This window comes from Phascolarctos cinereus, unplaced genomic scaffold (genome assembly GCF_003287225.1).
Source record: "Phascolarctos cinereus isolate Bilbo 61053 unplaced genomic scaffold, phaCin_HiC Scaffold_2;HRSCAF=192, whole genome shotgun sequence".
Taxonomy (NCBI): Eukaryota; Metazoa; Chordata; class Mammalia; order Diprotodontia; family Phascolarctidae; genus Phascolarctos; species Phascolarctos cinereus.
Window position 1 is genome coordinate 52,040,028 of NW_027555625.1, and position 25,089 is coordinate 52,065,116.

Sequence of the window (25,089 nt, forward strand, 5' to 3'; positions counted from 1 at the left end):
AGGTGCCCCTTGTTCTGAGCTAAAGGGCCAAGAGCACCTGCTCCATCATAGGTGGTCAGGGGAAGGAAGTGAAGAGAGTCAGATCCATTTTGCCTTCCAAAGGTAGGAACATGGTAGACTTTTTTTTAAAATAAGTTTTTAAAGATGTCTTTTTATATATATATATATAGATAGTTTTCCCTAGTACCTCTTCTCCTCCCCCTCCTGGAGAGCTATCCCATATAACAGATAGTATTTTTAAAGACAGAAAAAAAAAAGAGTATCAGCATAATTGATCAATACATTGAAAAAGTCTGAAAATATGCTTGCCTTTGAATAAATGCTTCTTAAAGGACTCAGAAACTGACAGAAGGGCTTATGTCCACACTAGCAGCACAACCTGTTAACCCTGATGCTGCTTGAGGATATGGAGCTTGTTTTTTGCCTTTCTTTAGATCCCTGGCACTTTGCACAGTCTGGCACATAGTAAGCCCTTCAATACTTCTTAACTTGACCTCATTTGATAAATTGCAATCTACCCCTGTTATGGGCATCCCCTGATACAGACAAAGAATACTGAGGGCATAAAAAGAAAGAAAGAAAGAAAGAAAGAAAGAAAGAAAGAAAGAAAGAAAGAAAGAAAGAAAGAAAGAAAGAAGAAAGAAAGAAAGAAAGAAGGAAGGAAGAAAGGAAGGAAGGAAGGAAGGAAGGAAGGAAGGAAGGAAGGAAGGAAGGAAGGAAGGAAGGAAGAAAGAAAGAAGAAAAAAGAAAGAAAAAGAAAGAAAGAAAGAAAGAAAGAAAGAAAGAAAGAAAGAAAGAAAGAAAGAAAGAAAGAAAGAAAGAAAGAAAGAAAGAAAGCAGTATGCCAAGCATGTATACTGGCAGAGACTAAATTAAGGTCCAGCCGGTCAGGGAAGTAGGTCTTATCTAAGGGTTATATCTCCCACAACTCCTAGCTCTGCACTTAGTAGGCACCTTCAGCAAGTTTATTGAATGAATAAATGAATATTCAAGTGAGTGATACTTTAGATAATCGAGCAGTCTAAGGTATTTTCTTCTCCCAGTCCTTGCTAATCCCCAGCTATTTCTGGAGGGTGTGGAAATCACTGAAATAGCAAGGAACTGGAATATCCAGTTCCAATGGGTATTCCAGAAGACCAGGAGGCACAAGGCCCCACTGACCATTGGGAGGCTTTCCCAAAGGCCCCTGGACTTTGGTGAAGGACAACCTTCAACAAGGACTGCTTTGGAGAGCAGCTGGGATTATTTCATTCATTGTATTTTTATTCCCTTCTCCCAGTTGCAGGCATATGGTAGACTCTTAATAAATGCTTGTTGATTGACTGAGTGAATGTGACTCCCTCATCAACTGGCTTCTTCCGTGGGGTCTCCTCCCTTCAATGCTGACCTCTAGTCTAAAAGGCTTCCAAGGAAGATGGTGTTCAAGGTCCAGGCTGTGTCTACAATTCACTTCATCACCTGCTCTGGGATGATGAAGACATTCCAGGTCTGACTCATGCTGGGGTTGTGCCTCAGCTGCAGGCTGGGGATTCTGCGATTCCTGTGGGTTTCTAGAATACCTGCCCTGGGGCAGTACCAACAGAAGAAGCTGTCTTTGGGTCAAAGGGAGCCACAAAACTATGAGCCCAGATGGAGAGGTTTACCCTGTCATCCAAGGGCCTGGCTTGGCCGGTGGTTTCTCTCCACCCAGCTGCACTTCATCACTGTTTCAGAGGGTGGGAGTTGACTCAGACATCTTTTCCTCTCTGCCCCAGGGCACCATACACAGGGTGAGCAGAGGGATCTCTGGGTTAGCCTCCTTACAATACCCCCAAAATTACCATTTTTATTTACCATGTCAGTGTCATATCAGAAAAGTTCATCCTAATTTGCCAACCTGGTGTAGCACCTGCTGGGGGCTCACTCCCTGAATCCATACTAGCTTTGGCAGATTGGGTCTCCAGCAGGAAGCTCCTCCTCCCCTCAGAGACCTAGAGGTAAAAGCAGCTATCCTTCTAACAACAGTGCATAAGCCCCTACTAGTGTGTTTCCCTCCCACAATCAGCCAGTAGGTTCAGTTAGTTCTATAACAAAGTCATTTAATCAAATAGTATAACAAGAACCTCCAAACGGAAGGTAGGAGAAATCCAGCTTCTCCTGTTTAACAATTCTTCCTAGTCCTGAGCCAATTCCTTCAGCTGGGGAACTCTCTCTTGGCTTATGGTGATGAGCCCCCAATTCAGCCAGTTATCTATCTCCAACTCCTTTTGAGGTCTTCTGTGCATTAGTGAATAGGGAGAAAGTAGTAATGAAGTCTATACCCTAGAGGCAAGTTCATTGGCTCACTGGCTTCTTAATCAATCAATCAGTAAGCATTTATTCAGCACCTACCATGTTCCAGACACTGTGCTAAGCTCCTATAAAATTGAGCTATTTAAGCTTCAGACTCTTTCTAAGGAAGGGTTTATGTCTAGCACCGTGCTAAGCACTAGGCATAAAAAGAAAGACAAAAAAAAAGAAAGACAAAAATTACGATTCTTTTTTTTAAGCTATGATTCTTAAGGAGCTCACATCCTAATGAGGAAAACAGCATACAGATCATAGATATTTAGTAAATGTTGACTGAATAAATATTTTATGTATCCAACTAGACTTGTGACATGAATCAGTAATTTTTTTTTTGGTTGGGCAGTTGGGGTTAAGTCACTTACCTAGGGTCACACAGCTAAGTAGGTGTCAAGTGTTTGGACTGAGGCTGGATTTGAACTCAGATCCTCCTGACTTCAGGGCCAGTGCTCTCTATCCACTGCACCACCTAGCTGCCCTCAGGAGTCAGTAATTTTTCAGCACCTACTATGTGCCAGGCACGTATTAAGCACTAGAATACAAAGAAAGGCAAGAGTCCCTTTTCTCAAGGAGTTCACAGTCTAACTGCAAAGATAACTTGTAAACAACTGTGAATGAACAAGATAGATACAGGATAAAATGGAAATAATCACAAGAGAGAGGAATTGGGAAAGATTTCCTATAGAAGGTGGGATTTTATCTGGGAATTGAAAGAACCTAGGGAATCCAGGAGGCAGAGATGAGGAGGGATAGTGTTCTAGGCATGGGGAGAGCCAGAGAAAATCTCTGGAGCCAAGACAGGAAGTATCTTGTTTAAGGAACAGCCAGGAGCTCTCACAGAATATGTGAGGAGGGGTGAGATGTAAGTTGTAAGAAGACTGGAAAGGGTATGTGGGGAAAAGATTAGGAAAGACTTTTAAAGGCAAAAAGAGATTTTTATATCTGATCTTGGAGGTTTTGGGGAGCCAATGGAGTTTATTGAGGAGAGGGGCTGACATAGTCAGACCTGTGCCTTAGGAAGATCACTTTGACAGCTGAATGGAAGATGGAATATAATGGGGAGAGACTTGAGGCAGGGTACTGGAATAGTCCAGGGATGAGGTCATAGAGGTCTGCACAAAGATGGTGGCACTGTCAGAGAGGAGAGAAGGGAGTGGATGTGAGAGAAGTTATAAAGATAAAATTAACAGGCCTTAGCAACAGATTGGATATGGGGGGTGATGGTGAGAAAGTGAGGAGTTAAGGGTGACTAGATTGTGAGCCAGAGTGACTAGCAAGATGGTGGCAACCTCAATAGTGATTGGAAAGTTAGGAAGAAGGGAGGATTTAGGGGGAAGTTCAGTTTTGGACATACTGAATTTGAGATGTCTACAGGACGCCCAGTTTGAGATGTCTAGCAGACAGTTTTAAAAGCAATACTGAAGGTCCTTGAGAGATCACAAATTAATTATCTTTGTATTCTCCATGGTACTGAGCACAGAATTTTTTACATAAAAGTCTAATTATTTATCAGATTTAATTAACTATGTAGTTTGTGGCCCAGGGCTCCCAAAGCTCTGGACTCACACAAACCAGGTCAAATCTTATTCCTCCTCCCCAGAGTTTGACTCAAGAAAAATCATCAAATGCAAACAAGATTCCCCAGGTCTTGTACAAGAACATAAGGTAATAAATGCATATCAGATAGAACAGCCTTTATTTCAACCCACGGCAAATGCAGATGTAAAAGCACTCACAGAAGCCCATAAACGTATACTGAAAAGACATGAAGTATTTTTAGTAGCTCTTCTTGGAAGGCACTAAACTTCAGGGTGCCATTGGAGCAAACCTTTGACATTATTGTCAGTAAGGGGGATGGGAGGAGAAGGGGCTGAGGATTTAAATAACGCTGTGCCAAGTGCTTTTACAAATATTGCTTCATTTGATCCTCATAATAACCCTGTTACTACCCTCACTTTACAGATCAGGAAACTGAGGCAAACAGAAGTTAAATAACTTGCCCAGAGTCACCCTGCTAGTAAATGCCTGTGGTCAGATTTGAACTCAGAAGTTACTGACTCCAAGCCCAGTGCTGTATTCATTGTACCACTTAGCTACCTAGAATATTCTAGAAAACTACTCAACATACAAAGAAGCTAACAGGTAGAAGACAGCTATGTATTTCATTCGCCACAAAAGAGGTGCTTAAAACATGAAAGACTCATAACTGACAAATACTTAGGATACTTAGGATATGAATAATAACTCATAACTCCTATTATACCCACTCACCCCACCCCACCTGCAAAGTAAAGATGTCCAGGAGGCTTGCGGGACTGATAAACAGATATTTCACATTACCCTTGGATCTGTACCATCTGATAAACTGACAAAGTCATGATCTTCTGGTCAGCTTGAACAATCTTAATCCTTTCAGCTATAGCACCCTCCTGATGGTCCTCATCCTTCTCTGAGAAGCAGAGTAGTAGCATGATGCACTCCTCCTCTCACTGGGCAACCAGCCCCTCTCAAACTCAAAAGGTAGCTGTCACCAAAGCTGGAACATCCATCTCTCAATATCACTGCTTGGTCATCTGTGCTTAGGGAAAGAAACATAAAACAGAATTGGCAACTCGAAAGTCGAGGTACAGTCTTGGGCTCACCTGGGCAAGTGTGTGTTCTCACCATCATGTGTTCATGGGGCCCGGGATCACGTGGTGAGTAAAGCAAAAATTGAACTCAAAGCTTCCTGACTCCAGGTATAGTGTTCTAGTTGCCACAGCTGCTGAGAGGAAAAGGAGAAAAGAGGAAAGAAGCCCCACACATGTACCCTATCCCCTACCCATATTATGAAGTCCAAGGAAGAACTGGCACTGGCTGTGCCCTAACAAAGAGAATGCCTCAAAACAACAATAGCCATAAGCCATCCCTTCTACCTTCTTATGGCCCACAGAGCTGGCAGCTCTTCCTGGCTCAGTCATCAGTCATCCCTCCCTCTATACACACACGCACACACACACACACACACACATCATGGAGACCAAGAAAGCAACCAGGAGCCTCTGGTGATTCATGCCAATGTGTTCATCTCCATCCATTGGAAGTATGCCAATCCAACATCTGCTACATATAAATATGAGAAAGTCAGAGTATGTATTCATAGTTTCTGATGCCTTCTTGCTTGCTTGCTTTTTTTTTTTAAAGGCAGTTGGGGTTAAGTAACTTGCCCAGGGTCACACAGCTAGTAAGTATCAAGTGTTTGGTCTGAGGCTGGATTTGAACTCAGGTACTCCTGACTTCAGGGCTGGTGCTCTATCCACTGCACCACCTAGCTGCCCCTTTGCTTGCTTTTTTAAAAGATAATATCATCATCTATTGTTTTTTCCATCCTTTTAGTATCTTCCCTATTTTGAGATATCTTGAGAATCAGCTCCTGTCGATGGATTGTTTATTGATTGATTGATTAATGTCACCTTCTGCACAGATTTTATCCATCTATGTGGTCCAGTCATTCTTCCTGACTTTCCCTTTTTAAGTGACGTTTCTAATTCCTCATATAGTGTACCTGTACTATAGTACTGAGATGTCAGTTTCCAACTATGGTGGTTAATTTCATCAACAATGAGAATAAATGGATACAGAAACCCTGGCAAATCCATTTCATTTTATATGTAATCCAACCCAATACATTTTCCTTAAGTACCTACTAAGTGGCAGGAACTGTGCTAAACATTAGGGATACAATTAATAAAAGGAAAGACAATTCCTGCCCTCAAGGCACTTACAGTCCAAGGGGTGAGACAACATACAAAAGGAGACAGGAAAGGAGGGTGAGGAACCAGGGAGTATCTCATTGCTTGGAGTTAAAACCAGTTAGAACAGCAAATGCAGAGTGGAGTGACTGGAAAGGCCAGTTTCCACCCTCCAGCCCTCCAGTCTGATAAGGAGAGGAAGCTGAAGGGTATAGTGTCAATGAGTTTAATCTGGGAGGGGCACTCATTTAAATCTATCATCTTCTTTCCAGTTTCACAGATAAATGGTACAGGAATAATTCTGCTTCCTTGTGCCTCCTGCTAAGCTTTCCACAGGCTTATTTTCTCATCCACTGCTTTTTTTTTCCCTTCTGCTTTTCGAAGCAATATACCTCGTAATTTTCCACCATCTTTCTTTCTGATGCTTCACTATAAAGTGGTGTTGCCATTCACTGCCATTTGCCTCCACGTGCAAGAAGATTAAGTATTTTCCTAGATGGCAATTTCTGGCCTCCTTGTTGTAGTGACTGTCGTACATTGTTTAACCTTCTGTAAGAGATGATGATTATCAAAATAAATGTCTTTACCTTTATCCATTTCCCAAAAAATTGTTAGGAATAAAATACTCTATAAATTTGACAGCACTAGAGAAACATAAATTATGATGAATAATTTTTCCTCAGCCAATATCCTCTTTCTTATTTTGGCGTAGAAGTGACCCTGGGTCTTAATCAATCAGCAAACATTTATTAAGTGTCTGTTATGTGCAGCTAGGTAGCACAGTAGTGAATAAAGCATTGAGCCAGGAGTTAGAAATGACCTGAGTTCAAATCTGGCCTCAGACACTTACTAACTGTGTGACCATGGTCAAGTCACTTAACCCTATTTGTCTCTGTTTCCTCATCTGTCAAATGAGCTGGAGAAGGAAATGAAAAACCTCCAATATCTTTGCCAAGAAAACTCCAAATGGGGTCCCAAAAAGTCAGACACGAGTGAAACAACTGAACAACTATGTGCTAAGGTCTTAAAAGCTGTATCTTCAGGATAGGAGTATTGGAAGTTCCTACCAAGCTGGAAAGGCTTTGACTATAAACTTTGTGACATTTTGTATGTCTTGTCCAAAAAACCAAGCTAGTAAAGTACAGCAATGCTCATCCTCAGAGGGATGACTTGGTAGCTAAGGAATTTGTTTCAGCCACAGCAATTAATGAAGACAGTCTATTAAAGAAGGGGATAGGATCTGATTGGTAGAAAAAGAATCCACAACAATAAAATAATGACTTCTTGAAGAATTAAACATTATTAGTATTTCTTTATTTCATAAATTTCCAGGAAAAATCATATGTTTGTATATATCAAATGCAGCGAATGAGGGAGAAACTGGTCTAATGGAAATAACATCAAGCTGGCATCAGAATGTAGGGGTCTGGTCCTGGCTCTGTTGCTGACTTGAGCATATCACTCAATTGCTTTGTGACTCAACTTCCCCTCTGTAAAATGGGTACAACTGTTTTGAACTCTTGCTACTTCCTTCTAGGTGAGAAGGATTGTAAAATCAGAGGAAGGAATATTACTAAGAAGCTTAAGATAGTTTTTCTGAATGGGGTGTGGCTGAAGTAAGGTTAATGAGAAAACCACTGAGAGTTTTAGCCCTAGCCACACCAGGAGTGGGTAGGCAGGGAAGAATAATACCTGGATGAAAGATACTTGTAGAAATATTTGAAAGTTTGTGCTTTTCCTTTGGGATGAGTCTATATACAGGATGGCAGAGGAAGCAGAGAGGAAGGGTACACCCACACCCTGCCCATTACATCCCCCATGCAGTCAGCCTGTGATACAACAGGAGAGCTACCATTTTCCAACCAGCCATGGGGGAGACAACTTGGAAAGAACACTTGGAATTTGGGAGACCTGGGCTTTAGCTCCCAGCTTTTCCACCATCTCGCTCTGTGACTTCTGGCAATACGTAGATGAATTAGAGAGATAGAAATAGATAGATACAGATATACAATACATACTCACGTATACACACATACGTATGTATATATACATATACACACATATATTCGTATGTGTGCATCCTAATTCTAACACTAGCTATGTGACCTTGGACACGTCAATTGATCTCTCTGTGCCTTAGTTTCCTCATTTGTAAGGTTAGGAGGTCATTCTAGAGGATGCCTATGATCCTTTCCCGCTCTAAATCTACAATCTTGTAATCATGGTGTGAAGGTGATTCTGAACTCTAGGAGGCTTTGCCAGCTAAGTGTAATCTCTGGCAGGTCCCAACAAGCAGGTAAGGTTTTGAGTCTTGTGACATAGTCTTTATGTTACTTCATCTGTAAAATGGGGATAATAATACAGATACTACCCACTGTATAGGATTGTGAGGAAAGGACTTTGTAACTTTTAAAGCAGTATAGAAATGTGTGTGGGGTGTGTGTGTGTGTGTGTGTGTGTGTGTGTGTGTTACTCAAAGAATTACAGAAGCCCATTGTTGGGAGAGCCTGAGAAACTATCTAACTTGATCCATACCGGAATAGCAATCCCTCTCTCTATCACATCCCCAATATAGGTGTGTAGTCAAAAGAACTGGTTTGAAATCTGGCTTAGTTATATGTGTGACCTTTGGGACATCCCATTACCTTTCTAAACCTCAATTGCCTCCTCTGCAAAAGGAGGGGCTTGGACTAGATCAGGGGTTCTTGATCCATCCTAGGGACAGATTTCAAGGAGTCCATGATTTCGGATGGGGAAAAATGCATCTTTATTTCAACATAATTGCTTTCATTGATAATCCTGTATATTTTGTGCATTTAAAAACATTATTCTGAGAAGGGGGCCTTAGTCTTTACCAGACTTTCAGAGGGGTCCAGGACACAAAAGGGGTTAAGAACCCAGGACTAGATGATCTCTAAAGTTTCTTCTGGATCCAAATCATATGATTTATGCATGTGTCATGTGCTTGGGGGTGGAGGATTAGGTGGATTTCTGGTTAGGTTAACTAGAATAACAAAACTGGGGAATGTCAGAACATTCTCAGAGATCTCATAATCTAACCTCCCTTATTTTACAATGGAGGAAGGAAACTGAGGGCCAGAACTGGTAAGTAACTTGCCTAGGGACGTATATCTAGTTAGTGGCAGAACAGGTAGGACTTTCAAAGAACAGTATTCTTTCCACTAACGCTCTATCTGCTCATCCTTCCCAAGAGAAATACAGGTTATCTCACTGGGCAAATGCTTGATTAGAGACCCGTTCCTGGCGTTTCGATAATGAAGTTGTAGAGAACGCTTATCTGAGTCTATTTCTATTAGAGGAGAGTATAGTCATCCCAGTTTCTCAGGGATCAGTTTTCCGGACCTCAATATTCACCAGCATTATAATACCCAACACTGGGGAGGAGATTTTACTCAAAAACAGAAATGAAAGATTTGGAGTATCTGTGAGTTTCCTTAATTGTCCCCCTGCCCCCGCAGGAATGGTGGGAATTGCTGGTTATACAGTCCAGTTGGCCTGAGTCAGGGAAATCTTGCGCACGGGGGTCATTAGGCAGGGATGTGGTTCTCCTAAGAGCCTGGGATTTCAGGTCCTGAACCCGGCGTCTGTCGGACACCTGTTCGCTGGCAAAGGAGCCTCAGGGAGGCGGCCCCCTCGGCCCCGCCCCCTGCACTTGTCCCAGGCCCTGGTTGGTCCGTTGGGCGAGCTATGTTAATGAGATCTGACCCTTATTGCACCTGACTCGGAGCCCCTGTCCAGCCCTAGAGGGCAGGGAGGAATGCGAGCCTTTGGGGCTGTGTGACCCTCCCGGGCTGCAGGCAGGACTGGCGGCTCCCCAGGGCAGCGGCCGCTTAGCCCGCATCTGGGACCTCCCCGGGGAATCCACGGGACTCACAGGGCCAGAGCCCAGTCGGCTACCCCCTTCTCACTCCCAGGGAAGATGCCCAGATCCTTTTTGGTGAAAAAGCACTGGAGCAACCGAATCCCCAATTATGGCCAATTGGAATCTCAGAAAGGTAAAGGAATGTCCCGGTGGGCAGCTGGCGATACTGGGGAGGGGGGGAGGGAGGGACTCCTCACTGGTCTCCGAGGCGCCAGCGGCGGCCTTCCGGGGGAGACACAGGAGAAGACAGTCCCCCGCTCTCCTTTTGGGGAGTAAAACTAATTTTGAAAAGCGGGCTAATTGATAGGAGAGTCAGAGCAGCGAGAGAACGAGCTGGCGGCACAGAGCCCAGGGGCTCCTTGTGCTAGCAGGTGCAAGCCCGGCAGGAGTCCGCGCTGGAGAATGCGGGGGCGGCGGCGTTGGGGGGGGGCGGTGTTGGAACTTCCTTGGGAACATTGACGGGGAAGGGAAGGAGGGAGAAGGGGGCTGCCAGGGGAGCCGGGGACCTGAGACTATGGCCCCAAGCGGGAACCCACCTACTGCGCCCGACCTTTGCCTCCGGGCCGATTCGCAGCTGTCTCGGCCCCCCAGTTGGGGTGTTTAAACACCCCAAATCTGTCGCCAAATTCCTGGGAAAGATCTTGGGGCTTGGGGACCGGCCGGACCTAGGTGTTCTTCCGGACCTTTCCGCTAAGGGCTGATAGAGTCCCTCCCACGCTCCTACCGCCCCAGATGGGACAAGCAAAGAAAAAAGCAGGTGCTTGGTGGCGGCGACTCCCCTCCCTTGGCCCCAGGATACTCTCGAGCCCCGGGAGTTTCAGACTCAGCTGTGGTTGCTCCCTGTAGCTCCGACGGGGCCGATTTTTTTCTGGACAGGAGGGGAAAAGCAATCTCTACTTCTGTCTGTCTGTCTGTCTGTCTGTCTGTCTGTCTGTCTCTCTCTCTCTCTCTCTCTCTCTCTCTCTGTCTCTGTCTCTCTCTGTCTCTCTCTCTGTCTCTCTCTCTGTCTCTCTCTCTCTCTCTCTCTCTCTCTCTCTCTCTCTCTCTCTCTCTCTCTCTCTCTCTCTCTCTCTCTCTCTCTCTCTCTCTCTCTCTCTCTCTGCCTTTCCCCCGGAGGAGAGAATAAGATTGAAGGGTTAGGTATCCCTTTTCTCCCGCCTCTCCAATGATTTCGAATTCCACTCCGGGCTGGTGTCTGACAGGAGTAGACACTTAGACTCTCTGTCTCTCTCTGTTTCTTTCTGGAACAGACATTTACTTAGAGGAAAGAGAAGGTCTCAATGGCCCATTCCAGACAACAGCCACAAGCTGAATTTAAACTCCTTGGAAAAGTGTGAGAAAGAGGGACCAAGGCCTCATCCATTCCTATCAGCCCTGAATCCTTCTATTTCTAACTCTTCAAGTTCCTTTCCCTAACCTTCCTACCTCATGGAGACTTCCTAAGGGGCTGAGTTCTAATTTACTGAATGAAAAGATTCTCAGACCTTCTTACAATTCATTGGCTGGAAACTGTAAGGAATCCCCTCATTTTACAAAGGAGGAATTTGAGGCCCAGAGAAGGGAATTGATGTGCTCAAGGTCACACAAGCAGAAAGTAGCAGAGCCTTGATTCAAGCCCAATTGAGTTCTCCTCCTACAGCCTTTGGAACCACCCCCCGCTGAGCCATTTCTGGGTAGGGGAAACAGCAAGTAGAACTTTTTCCTTCAGAGAAGAGCTTATTTGGAGGCATAAGAACACAGTCCTCTGACTTGATAGAGCAGCTGCCACTATCTGGGGATCGGCAAACAATCTGAGAGAGGATGTTACTCTGTATACCCCAAAGTAGGAGGGGGAGAAACCGAGGGGGGTTTAGAATGTCTTTGTGAAGGGTTATTTTTTCCTGTGCAAGGGACTAGTCACCTGATCAAACACTCCCTTCTAAGCCCCTGAAGTCCATTGTTTGGCAATGGTATCCATACCGTCAAAGTGAATTATTCATTAACACATGTCCATGTCCACTCCCTACACCCCCCCCCAAGTAATCACCACATGGATAAAGATCTCAATTTCCAAATGACTTCCATTAATGTCAGTGCCCAGAGCCATCCATAAGGGGATGTCTCTCCATCCCCAACCTGATATCACTTCAGTAAGTGAAATTGGGTTAAAATTCTGAGTAGTCTGGGGAAAGGGAATATGAGAGGCTGGCTATTGAAGAGGAGAAGAGGTGTTTGGGGAGGCTTGACCCTAATTGCCTGTATACTAGTCTTTTAAAATACCAACTGGTAAGATTTCCTGCTGGAGGCCCTGGGCAGCTCCAACCACCTGTCTCTGGCTAGGGTGGGGTTGTTGGTCGTGGGTCTAGCCTATATCACTTTTCCAGGGTAGACTTTCTGCTGGGGGAACTCCTGTGTCTTTAGATGGTCTGGGATAGCCAGGAGTTTGCTTTTGAGTAGGTGCTCTCCTTGGAGGGTTCTCTTGGGAATTAGAGCATCCAAATTACCTGAACCCACAAGGATTGAAGACTATTCTACCGGAGACCCTGACCTCAGAGAACAAGAGAACAACAAAAGAAAGAAGGAAAGCAATTTAAAAATATATATATATATATAGATAGATAGATAGATAGAGATAGAGATATATCTATATCTATATATATCTCCACAGGCAGGCACGGAGTCATTAAGTGCCATCTGAGGTGGTCTGGTGGCATTCCCATCAAATAGATTTTTTTTTCCTTACATTCCTCTCTCTCCCTGCCATCTTCTACCCTTTCTTCCTCTTTCCACCTTATTCCTTAGGCCTGTCCATGGCACCTATAGCTTTTGCTTGGCTCTGCTGTTGGTGCCACCCAAGAATAATAAGGTTGCTGAGCCTCGAAGGTTGCAGGGAAAATAACTTCTTAGTGTCTAGAGAAGGAAGTTTAGGAACTGCTGTGATTTCATTAATATGGGGAACATCTAGATGAGAAAACTCCTGTGAATGCTCATCAGCTTAGAGTTGCCTACAGCACTGAGAAGTGACTAGTCCAGGGTCACACAGAAGCAGTTCTTGAACCCAGTCCTCCTTTGCTCTAAGGCTAGTAGTCTACCCACTAAGCCCTACTGCCTCTTCTATCTGATTGATTATGGTTCCCGGAACTGAAGTGGATCATTCCGGTGACATAATGGAATGGAATTCTTTGGGGCCTCTCTCCTCTCCAAGGAACTGAAAGCTCTTCTCCTAGCTGCCACACCCCTCCCTGAAGAAGGACAAAGGATAAGATGGAAACAGGATTTATTCTTTTGACCAATGGAAGAATTAAAGTGGGAGAGGTCAAAAATGTAGGAGAGAATCAAACACTAAATTGAATGAGGAATGGCAGTGGCTGGAAAAATTGTCTGCTGTACCTCTCTTTATAGATAGGGTTTGCAACAGGTAAGTACTAGTAACTGATTTCATAATGATTGCTCACAGGTATTTATTACATGCCTGTGATACAAGCAATGTAGTCATAGACCGTATTTATGTGTTTCTTAGTTCTTTTCCTCCTATGAATTCTTCCATACATCTTTCTGATTATATACCAGGGCTGGACTGGGGGAAGAGGAGGGCCCACCCAAGAACAATATAGTGCATCCCAAAAATCTTAGTGTACTTTCTAACTTCAATGGCTTAACACTACATGAAGACTTTGGGGGAGGAGGGGCAGCTAGGTGTCGAAGTGGATATGGGGGATATTACGTGTGGACACATATGTATGTGGGATGTTATGGAACATTTGTTAAAACTTTTTTATGAAGAAATGGTTTGGAAAAAGACTCCAGCCAGGTCTAGAGTCAGGAAAACTCATCTTTGTGAGTTCAAATCTGGCCTCGGACACTTCTTAACTGTGTTACTGTGGGCAAGTCACTTAACTCTGTTTGCCTCAGCGTTCTCATCTGTAAAATGAGTAGTATCTTTGCCAAGAAAACTCCCAAAGGGGCCATAAAGAGTTGGACATGACTGAAACAACCCAGCAACAAGAGAATAACACATGTGGATGGGGAAAAAAGCAGATGCCTTTAATCTACTAACATTTTCAAAAGCCTGGAAATATACGCTTGACTAAAAGAAAAGGGAAATAGGGGGAAGAGAGAGAACAAAAGAAGAGAGGGAGAAAGGGGTGGGAAGAAGAGGTAGAAAAGAATGGGTGGATTTCAGCCTTGGTCGGTTTCATTAGTTTGCAGCTGCATTGTATGTGTTGGATTTGATGGGTCAGGGCTAGAGCTGGCCAACAGGTGTGACTAGGTCTCCTAAAAAGTGACCCCTGGAAGGAGGGAGGGGAGGGCAGATCACTATCATTGCAAAGCTGTTTGCTCAGAGTGCAGAGCTAGAGTTATCTCTGTGATGATTCACTCTCAACACCCTCCCCACCCCCCAATGCCCAGGAGCCAAGAGTCCAGGTCCTCTCAAAGAGTATCATGTAGTAAAATGGAAGAAATAAATACGTAAAATGAAGCAGTAACATGAAATTCTGGTTAAATGCTGAGTTCCAAATGGAAGTTCCCTCGCTCTTTCCTGAAAAATAAGCAGATCTTTAAGCCTTCTGTAGTGTGCAGGGGCTATTTGGTCAGGGTTTAACTGAAGCAGATATTCTATCGTTTAGGGTCTCACCGTTTCATGATCTGCCTTCCATAATCCACTATACTGTGAGCTCTGAGAGGGAACACATTTGTTTGGGTTTTTTTTTTTTGCCTTTCTTTGTATCCCTAGCATTTACCAGGTACACAGCAAGCATCTAATAAATGTTCTTTGATTTGACTTGTGGCATACTTGTCTGAGGGGTACAGTTATAAATTACCTTGGCTCATTGCCTTTTTCCTGAAAAGCCAGTATTCTTTCCAAGCTACTAAAAATCTCTAACTGAAGATCAATGACTATATTTGAAGGTCAAGGAGTATGAAAAATCATCAGAGAGAAGGAGAGGGCTCCTCTCAGGGGCCCCCTTTTTGTCTCTCTCCAGGGATATAAATACTAGTTCTATATTATGTGTGGATACATATGGATGTGGGATGTTATGGGACATTTGTTAAAAACTCTTTTATGACCCAAGAATCCAGGGGCTCATTCTGAGATTTTGGTTTGGAAAAGATTCCAGAATTTAACCATAACCCATTGGACTAATCTGTTTACACTGAGGACATTTAAGCTTAGCTGCTTAAGCCTCTGACCCCTCTACCTGCCTGGGAGATTGTGAGACTTGAATTATGGTGTTTTGGCTTGTAAATGCTAGTTTTCATGAGTGGCTTCTCCCCAGCTTAATTGTGGATTTTTAGTCTTTGTCTTGAGACAGCTAGGTAACACAGTGGATAAAATGCTGGACCTGCAGTCAGGAAGACTCATCTTTCTGAGTTCAGATCTGGCCTCAGACACTTCCTAGCTGTGTGATCCTGGGGAAGTCACTTCACCCTGTTCGCCTCAGTTTTCTCATCTGTAAAATGAGCTGGAGAAGGACATGGCAAACCACTCCAGTGTCTCTGTCAAGAAAACTCCAAATGGGGCCCTGGAGAGTCAGACGTGACTGAACAACAACAAAATCTTGCTGTCGTTAATGTGTTTTAGATGTTGTTTAGTAACATCCACTCTAGGTGTAGCCAGGATGATTGAAAATTACAGATAATCTAGCTGGTCTGGCTTGTTGCATCAGCTGAGCGTGTGGCCATTTGGTAGGAAGGATGGCTGAAGGAATCCACCGCGTTGACTAATCCACCTGGGGATAAATGATATTTGTATGTTTATATTTTCCGTGCTGCCTACTGCTCCAGCCGCCAGGGCTGCTCAGAAACCTAGAGAAAGAAAGCTGACAAAGCACTGATGTTTTTAGATCCTGAAATGGCCTAGATGCTGGTGATAGGGTGGGTGGGGCAGAAGCTCTGTCTGCCCTGCAACGAACAATGGTGTGGAGGTCCCCCTTGTTCTGGTCTAGGGACACATCCCAAACATGGGCTCCTTCTACACTTTTTCTTGCTGTGGTGTTGCTAGTGATTTGGTTTGTGCTTGGTTTGTGGGGTGGAATAAACAAATAAACAAAAATAAACAAAATAAATAAAAGCATAAATAAGAACTCTTCAGCATCTCTCATATCTTTCTGTTCTCTCTCTCCTTATCCTTACAGAGATAAATGGGTCCCGCTACACCTGTGAAGGACTGGTCTTCCCACTCCTCCTCCAGGACAGAGCAGCCCCTTCAGCATCCAATGATGCTCCCAGCCTGTGGGACCGCAAGTCTGTCATTGCGTGTATCTCACTGCCTCTACCCTTAAATGGGGAGGCTCGGGGAACCTCCAGCCCAGGGCCTCTGGAAATCAGTGTGGTGGACTCCCTAGATGGCCGAGCTCCTGGCGCCCCCCTCAAGGAGAGCCTGAACCACCTCAACCTTTCCCCATTGCTAAACATGCCTAAGCAGTGGCCTCTCAATCCCGGGCCAGAGGTAGACAAGGCTCCAGATAAACTTCTTGGGGGTGGAGGCCCACAAGAGGGGAGCCCTCCACTGGGCTCTGTGGGCTGCTTTGAATGCTTTGACTGCCATAAGACCTACCACACATTCTCTGGGCTCTCTAAACACCGGCAGCTGCACTGTGATCTGCAGGCCTGTCGCTTCTTCAGCTGCAAGTATTGTGACAAGGAATACTCAAGCCTGGGGGCCCTCAAAATGCACATCCGCACACATACCCTGCCTTGTATCTGCAAGATCTGTGGCAAGGCCTTCTCTAGGCCCTGGCTCCTCCAAGGTCATATCAGGACTCACACAGGTGAGACTGGGGGAGGGGTGAACTAAGCGAGCTTTTGGGGTCAGAGGAGAAACTAACTTGAAGGAAGAGAATTGCTGGTCATCTAACAGGATAGGAGTAATCAAACATGACCCCCTCAAAACACCACACACACACACACACACACACACACACACACACACACACACACATTTCCTTTTCCTCATGCAGAAACAAGAAACTTTGCAATTTCTCCTGCAGTCTAAATCTGTTGTTTGAATCTGAGTCTTTGCAAACTGAATCTGTTTTCTTTGCAAACTGAATCTGTTTTCTCATACCCTACTGTAATTCAGAGTTTGGGGGTAGCAGAGGTTGAGAGAATGGAAGAATTGTACAGAGGTGAGGAATATGTGAAATTATGGCTGGGGAATTCACTGGGAAATTGGGAGAAGCTATGGTAAACATAATTTACCCATGAAAGATTGATCAAATAGAAAAAGAAGCACAAGGCTTTAAGAGAGAGAGAGAGAAGACAGAATCCACAGACACCAAAAAACAAAGAGAGAAACTGAGGCAGGGAGAGATGAGGAAAGAGATGGAGACAATCATCCGAGAGAGAGAGAGAGAGAGAGAGAGAGAGAGAGAGAGAGAGAGAGAGAGAGAGAGAGGGGGGGGGGGGAGGATTCTACTCACCCATCCTTTACAGTCAGTGGTTTGCCTGTATTCATAGTGGTATTCAGAGCAGAAGAAAGATAACACATGGGGTAACACAATCCTCGCAAGCCTTTCAGCTGTGTCTGTATCAGAGCTTGCTGAGAATCTCATATGAACTACCCCAGAGGCACAGATTGGAAAGCAGACTCTTGCAAGAACCATTTTTTGGTCACCAGGGAATTGTTTCTTCTTGCTCTCTGCACTTAGGAAGAGGCTCTCCCCATTGCTACTTTCCCTCTTCAAAAGGGCCCTTGACTCAGTAAACACATGGGCTCCAGAATGTCAGGGGGTGGAGTGCTCTTGGGCCAGAGTGATCGGAATGCAAGGTGGCTCCACAGAAGGCTGTCCCTGGTGGCCATTTATCATGGGGGGTGCCCAGCCATAGGAAGAATACTAATGTTGGGTGGTGGAACCCAGCTAGTCTTACATATTCATCTGCCAGAGTCAGCTTAATGGGGTAAGGAACTGGCCAAGAGGCTGGAAGTTGTCCTTCTGATCCTGAGACCCAAGGTAGAATCATGCTCCAGGGTTGCTAATGACTCTTGCATCCAGGCGCTTGACCTAGAGATTTTCTTTCTTGATTTTTCCTCAGGGCCCAGAATTTGCATTTGGTATATAGCTTTTTGTACTTCTAGACATAAAGGTAGCTAGGTGGCACAGTTAAAAGAGTACTGGGCCTAGAGTCAAGAAGATCTAAGTTCAAATACAGCCTCAGATATTTATTAGTTGTGTTACTTCTGTTTGCCTCAGTTTCCTTAACTGTAAAGTGGGGATAATAATAGCACCTACCTCCTAGGGTTGGCATAAGGTTCAAATGAGATAATATTTGTAAAGTATCTGGCACACAGTAGACACTATATAAATGCAAGCTATGATTATTCTGGAGGATTTTCCCCCCATTATAAATTTTCCTAAGGAAATAGTTTCGTCGTTAGAGCACAGATGAGACATTCTGAATCTACCGCCAAATAGCTTTGTGACATTGGGAAATTTCTGTTGACTACTCTGCCCCAATATTCCTTCCAGTGGGAGAAAGAGGGCAGTAATAATTCCTTTTCCTTATCATCTACCTTATAGGGCAGGGAATGTGATCATGAGAATGAATTCCCATTCATAATAGGTATGAAGCACTCTGAATATTTTTTAAAAAATGTATTCTGTTCAAGGTGGCTCATTTAAACTTGTTCCTATAATATAGGGCAGCTTTAAATTGGACCTATTTTCAGTGGTCTTATACAAGAACTCAGTCTTGTTCTGGACTGCTCAGGGAAGGGAAGCTAGAAATTAATACCCTGGACAGACTAGTCATTTAGGTTTCATATTTTCCTCTCCCCAGGTGAGAAGCCATATGCCTGTTCTCACTGCAGCCGGGCCTTTGCTGACCGCTCTAACCTTCGAGCCCACCTGCAGACCCACTCAGACATCAAGAAATACCAGTGTAAGAGTTGCACCAAAACCTTCTCCCGCATGTCCTTGTTAACCCGACACAAGGAAGCAGGAAGCTGCCCAGCCTCCTGATGGCCAAAAGTGGCCAGGGAAGTTAGGGGAGGAGGGGACCTGAACTGGAATACCCAGTGCTGGGGGTCACTCTTGGAAGTCTCTCTGGAATCAGGCAAGGAACATCTGCATCACCAGGAGAACTGCATCGTGGGTTATGGCAAGAACCTGAGTCATCACTCTTTCCTTTTCCATTTGGAGCTAATCCATCCAAGCAATGCACTTAGATCAGTGTGGCTCTCCTGGGTCCCTCATCTGTGCCTCGCATTTCACTTTGTCCCCTTTTGAGGCTTTGCTCCTGGCTGGGCAAAGAGTGTGCAAGGTGAGAAGAAGCCATTTCCTTGGTTTACAATCTAACGCACTCCATTTCATTCTTCAAGAATTGGGGCCTGGTAGGATTTAGGGAGAAGGAAAGAAATCCCAGCTGATGAGCCAAAGATCATTAGGATATACTTCTCTACCCTGATGGAACTGGCACCCTTTCCCATCAGTGACTGGCCAACACTCTGACTTAGGCACATCCAGCATTGCAGACCAGACTGTGATTTTACCCAGGACTAGTGGCATGCTCTAGTGTCTAAGAAACTGATTTAAGCATCAGTGAACCTGAGCTCTGGGCTTGTTTCTGACTGCATGGGGCTCAGGGCAAGCTGTTACATATCCCTTCGCCTTGTTTTCTCTCCCATAAAAACGGGGAAAAAATGTGTCTACACCAGACAATGGCAGTAATGGTTGGTGGAGGTAAGTGGTGGGGGAGGCTCCCCCTGCCAGACTGGCACCTTTACTGAGCCATCCTAGGCTATTGTTGGGGCTGCTGCCTTCTGTAAGGAAATACATCTGTGGAATATTAAAAGAGGAGTCCCCAAGCTGCTGTCTGTCCTGTTCTTTGAACTTAGATTTTCTGGGTGGTTCCCTGGAACTAAAGTCATCCAAACACATAGGTGTCAAGCGCTTGTATCGAGGTGCCAGGCATGATGGCGAAGGGCTGGGGATACTTCAAAGGTGGGTGAAAAGGGACAGCGCCCAATTTGGAACCATGCCCAAAGGGCTATAAAATCGAGCATACCTTGTCCCAAAGAGATCATACAAATGGGAAAAGGACCCACATGGACAAAAATATTCACAGCAGCTCTTTTTGTGGTGGCAAAGAATTGGAAATTGAGGGGATGACCATCCACTGGGGAATAGCTGAACAACTTGTGGTATATGAATGAATGGAATGGAATACTATTGTGCTATAAGAAATGATGAGCAGGTGGACTTCAGAAAAACCTGGGAAAAGTTACATGAACTGATGCTGAGTGAAGGGAGCAGAACCAGGAGAACATGGGACACAGTAACAGCCACATTGCACAATGTTAACTTTGATAGACTTGGCTTTTCTCAGCAATGCAAGGATCTAAGACAACTCCAAAAGACTCATCATGGAAAATGCTCTCCACACCCAGACAAAGAACTATGGAGTCTGAATGAAGATCGAAGCATACTATTTTCAAGTAGTGTTTTTTTTTTGGTGGCTCTTCCCTTTTGTTCTGTTTCTTCTTTCACAACATGACTAATGTGGAAATCTGTTTACATGACTACACATGTATAACCCGCATCAGATAGCTTGCCGTCTTGGGGAGGGGGATGTGACGGGAGGGAAGGAAAAAAAATTTGAAACTCAAAATCTTATAAAAAATAAATGTTGAAAACTAAAAAAAAAAAAGATGCTGACCTTACAATCTAATGAGGGAGACGTAAATAAATAGAGACATACATGCCTCTATAAATAGAGGTATACAAGATACAGTCAGAGTAGATAGACGGTAACCTTGGAGGGAAAGGTTCTAGAAGTTAGGAGAAGGGAAGGCCTCCTACAGAAGATGGGCATTTGAGCTGAATTTCAAAGGAAGCAATGGGTTAATTAAGGAGTTTGAGCTCAGCGTATATAACCTATATCAAATTGCTTACAGTCTGAGGGAGAAGAAGGGGGGGGGAAGGAAAAAATTTGGAACTCAAAAATTTTTTTAAATGTTAAAATTTGTCTTTATATGTAATTGGGATATATATATATATGTATTAGGCAATTGGGGTTAAGTGACTTGCCCAGGGTCACACAGCCAGTAAGTGTCACGTGTTTGGTCTCAGGCCAAATTTGAACTCAGGTCCTCCTAACTTCAGGGCCAGTGCTCTATCCACTGTGCCACCTAGCTGCCCCGATAAAATATTATTTTTAAAAAAGAAGTTTGAGCTGAAAGACAGCTTTCAACAGTATTCTAGTATAATCTGGCCCTCTATCTGAATAGAAGAAATATGGAAGATGGAGTGGGGAGGTGGGGGGGAGAGAGAGAGAGAGACAGAGAGACAGAGAGACAGAGACACAGAGAGAGATGGGATACTTTGTGGGAAAAGAAGAGGTGGAGTGTGGGGAATGAGGATGTAGTATGGAGGAAGTAAATGCCATGAAGAGAGGATAATGAGAAACAGTGTTGAAGAAATGAAGAAGGGGAGGATTTATTGGAGCCCTTATGAGATACTGTAGTGTTGGTAGGGCACCTGAAGAGTAGGGTATCGTTTTCTTCCACATATTCAATAAGCATTAAGTACCTGCTGTGTGCCAGGCACACACAGAATACACAATATTCTAACTTGGGAATAATTACACAGAAAACCCTGGATTGTCTAACAGCTTTTGATGACTGCTACATGACATTTTACTGAGGAGATGGAGTTAAACAAAACTTCCCCTTCTGAATTCTGTTGACTTCTTTCTTACAGAAATGCCCTATGCAAGCGCCGTGTTCCTTTAATGCCTTGCTCTGCGTAGGTGTCGATGCTGACTGCTGCGCTTTCCTGTTTGTTGGCGAGGATACTCGTCCTTAGAAGCTCCCTAACTCGGTGATGCTACCAAGCTAGGCTCCCCCCACTCAGCTTTATTGCCCTCGTCCCCCAGCTTTGGGGGTTTCATGTCTGATGCCCCTCCCATCCCTTCCCCCTGATTTGCCTTCTTCCCATTCTCAGGCCTGCCTGGACAGCCACTCATTGGGCTGTCCTCACCTCCTGCCAGTGGATCTTGGAGTCCTCCTCAGCTCTGCCCTGAAGGGATGGCCTCTAGGAATGAGCCAGGGAGGGGCCTTGACCGAGGCTGATTGAGTTCTTGACGCCTCCACCAAGATGCCTGGTGGGGAGATTTTCTGGAGAGGACAGCTGTCCCTCGGCAGTGGGATTGGCCCGTTCCCAGCAGTTCTGCTTCTGGCCCGGGCCTGGGAACACACGTTGGTCACCACTGTCCTAGGTCTGGAATGAGGTCATCCAGCAAATGGTAAGAGCTCTCATTACTGTTCTCCTACACTACCCAGAACCCAGTCAAGCAATCAGCAAGCACTTATTAAAATACATATTCTACACCAATCACTGAGCTAAGTGTTGGGGATAGATACAAAGACAAAACTTAAACAGTCTCTACCACTTACTGCTTATATTGGGATGGAAAGGTGGGTGGAGAGAGACAATACATTTACACATTATAGAAATATATGCAAAAGAAAAAACTGCCAGCTTGCTCCCAGAGTTCAGAATTTACTTTACTCATGCTTAGACACAAGATGCCTTCTTTCTGACCCATTGGTTTAGCAGGTTACAGTCTAGGCCCCAAAGAAGATACATGAGCCAAGTTATTCTGCTCTGGCCTGATGATGCCACCCAGCTTGAGCTCATGACCAGGCACAGAAGACCATGGGTGCTTGGCTAGGTGCCAGTTCACTGAGGGACTTGGGTCCACTCTGGTAGAACTTGAGCTGGGATCTCCAGCCCAGCATGGATGTCCTGAGATTGTTCCAGTTTCAACCAGAAACTGCCCGACCTGCACATCAAACCTGAGCTCAAAGACAGTACTTTCAATGCTGTATTCTCAGCTAATCCCTATCATTCATGCCCCTCCTTTCAATCAATAAACAATTATTATGGGCAGCTAGGTGGCCCCATAGTCACAGAGTCCTGGGCCTGCAGTTTCCTGAGTTCAAATCTGACCTCAGACACTTACTAGTTGTGTGACCCTGGGCAAGTCACTTAACCCTATTTGCTTCAGTTTCCTCATCTGTCAAATGAGCTAGAGAAGGAAATGGCAAACCGTTCCAGTAGCTCTGCCAAAAAAAACCAAACCCAAATAGGGTCACAAAGAGTTGGACACAACTAAATGACCAGACAACAAAAACCTATACCTTGTTTCATGTGTAGTATCAAACACTGACAGTTCTTGTCCTCCAGAAGTTCAGATTCTAACGGAGGATAGTGGTGGGATTCTGGATCCTCCATACTGGCGTATGGGTGAGCTCAGGGTCTTCTCAGGCTTTTGCTAGGCTGGTAAGAGAGATAATGACCTTCCCTCATGGACTTAGCTTGCCTCAGTGTCTTTCCCTAAAATTTCTTCTCCGTCGGAGACTGAAGAGTCTTAGGAGTTGAAAAAATTACTTGGAAATCCCCCAAACCCCAGAGTTGTTTGGTAGTTATCAATTAGGTAAATAGCCTTTCCTTACATAATGACCAGCTGGAGTTTCGCCTTCAAAGATTAGAATCGGGAGATGTACGGATTGCTCACCATGGTCCACAGTGAGAGATGGTGTCACAGACGAGGACGTTAGCTGAAGTCCCAAGCTGGAAGCAACAAGTTGCTCCGTATATGTGCCCTCCCTGGATTCCTTTAAGTCCTAACTGAAATCCCACCTTCTAAAGGACTCCTTCTCCAACCCCTCTTAATTCCAGTGCTTTCCCTCTGTTAATTATTTCCTATTTTTCTTGTGTAGAGCTTGCTTTGTATATATTTGTTTTCGTGTTAGACTGTAGGCTCTCTGAGGGCAGGGACTGTCTTTCACCTCTTTTTGTATCTCCAGCAGTTAGCACAATGTATGGCACAGAGTAGGAACTTAATAAATGTTATTGAATTGAATTGAAATGCAGGTGGGATTATGCCTGGCAGCACCTGACAGAGACTTCAGGTGGAGATGCTGTGTGGAAGACGCCAGAACCACACCAAAGCGTCACTAGAAGACAGTCACATCTGTTCCCTCTGCATACATATGCCGCTTCCCTCACCTACAGAGGGTCACAAAGGAAATCAGGATACAAGCCCATCTGGAACAAGCAAATGTAACTTTTAGAATTTACCAGAAGGGCCTTGGGAGGCTTCCTGAAGCGTTCTCCTTCGATGTGCCATGACTCTCACCTCTTTTATCTGAACATGGATTCCTCTGCTCCTCCCCTCTACCACCTTCAGTCCAGAGTACACCTCTGTTATTACAGGTCAGGGTAAGAGGAGGATAATGTGGGACCTGTGAGTCAAAGGCCATGATGCCTTTGTGGGGCTCATCTCTGTGCTAACAGAGTAATCCCCCTCCTTGAACGGCTCACCAAAGCCATTTACCCTAGAGCTTAGCTTTGTTAGTGGAACAGATCAGACTTCCTGAGGGTGAGAAGAGGCCCCTTCCCCCAACCTGCTGATGCTGTTATCTCCCCTTCCCCAGCAAAAAGGCAAAGCCCAAGCAATATTTATATTCTGAGGGGTGGCTTAAAGGAGGATTACAAATAGAGGCCAGATGCCTAAAGGAAGCTATATTGTAAATTGTGATCTATTTTGGGGTTCCAAAATCTAAATGAAGCCATTGCACCTGTCAGGCATGGAGGAGGAGAATTTCACAGGCCTAAAATAAAGCCAAATATTTTCCCATGGAAAATGCTTTTTATATTTAACTCCAGGTTGGCAGGGAGGTCAGGGGAATAGATGGTAGGTTGGCAGGGGGGTAAGGAGAGATGGTGGACGTTTGCCAATCTTCAAAGCCAGGGTGAGAATTGATATGTAATGAATGAATGAGATTTTCCACTTAGAGTAAGCCAGACTGAAGCTATCAACAGCAATTGAGCCTCCCTACCAGGTCCCTGGATCATTCTTAGCTCTGGGACTCCTACCATGTCTCCCTCCTCTCTGGTCTTCCTCCTCTAGGTTCCCTCGCTACCAGCTTTTCCTACTCAGTCCTCTTCTTATTATAGGGGACAGTGTCCCAAACCTCTTAGTGAAATATATTCACATACTCATTGCTCTTTTCTTTCCCTCTGGGCCATTCGTATTCTCTCCATTTTAACTCCTCCTGTCCAGACCCTCACTCTGTGCTTCCCTTTTACCCTCCAAGGGAAATTCTTTTCATGGCTCAAATGACTCCACCGGGACATTACCAGAGCAGCCTGCACTATTCAG

The 25,089-nt window shown here is 44.7% G+C and overlaps 1 protein-coding gene across 1 annotated transcript in view; it reads left to right on the plus strand.

The window, feature by feature from the left end:
* Positions 1–20,388, plus strand: part of SNAI3 (snail family transcriptional repressor 3) — a 40,388-nt gene extending 20,000 nt beyond the window's left edge. The window contains exons 3-7 of the mRNA XM_020989472.2: positions 9,646–9,744; positions 9,875–10,072; positions 10,311–10,529; positions 16,056–16,691; positions 18,700–20,388. Of these exons, the coding sequence (XP_020845131.1) occupies positions 9,646–9,744; positions 9,875–10,072; positions 10,311–10,529; positions 16,056–16,691; positions 18,700–18,881 (1,334 nt within the window). The 3' untranslated portion in view covers positions 18,882–20,388. The remainder of the gene's footprint in view (positions 1–9,645; positions 9,745–9,874; positions 10,073–10,310; positions 10,530–16,055; positions 16,692–18,699) is intronic.
* The last annotated feature ends 4,701 nt before the right edge of the window (positions 20,389–25,089 follow it).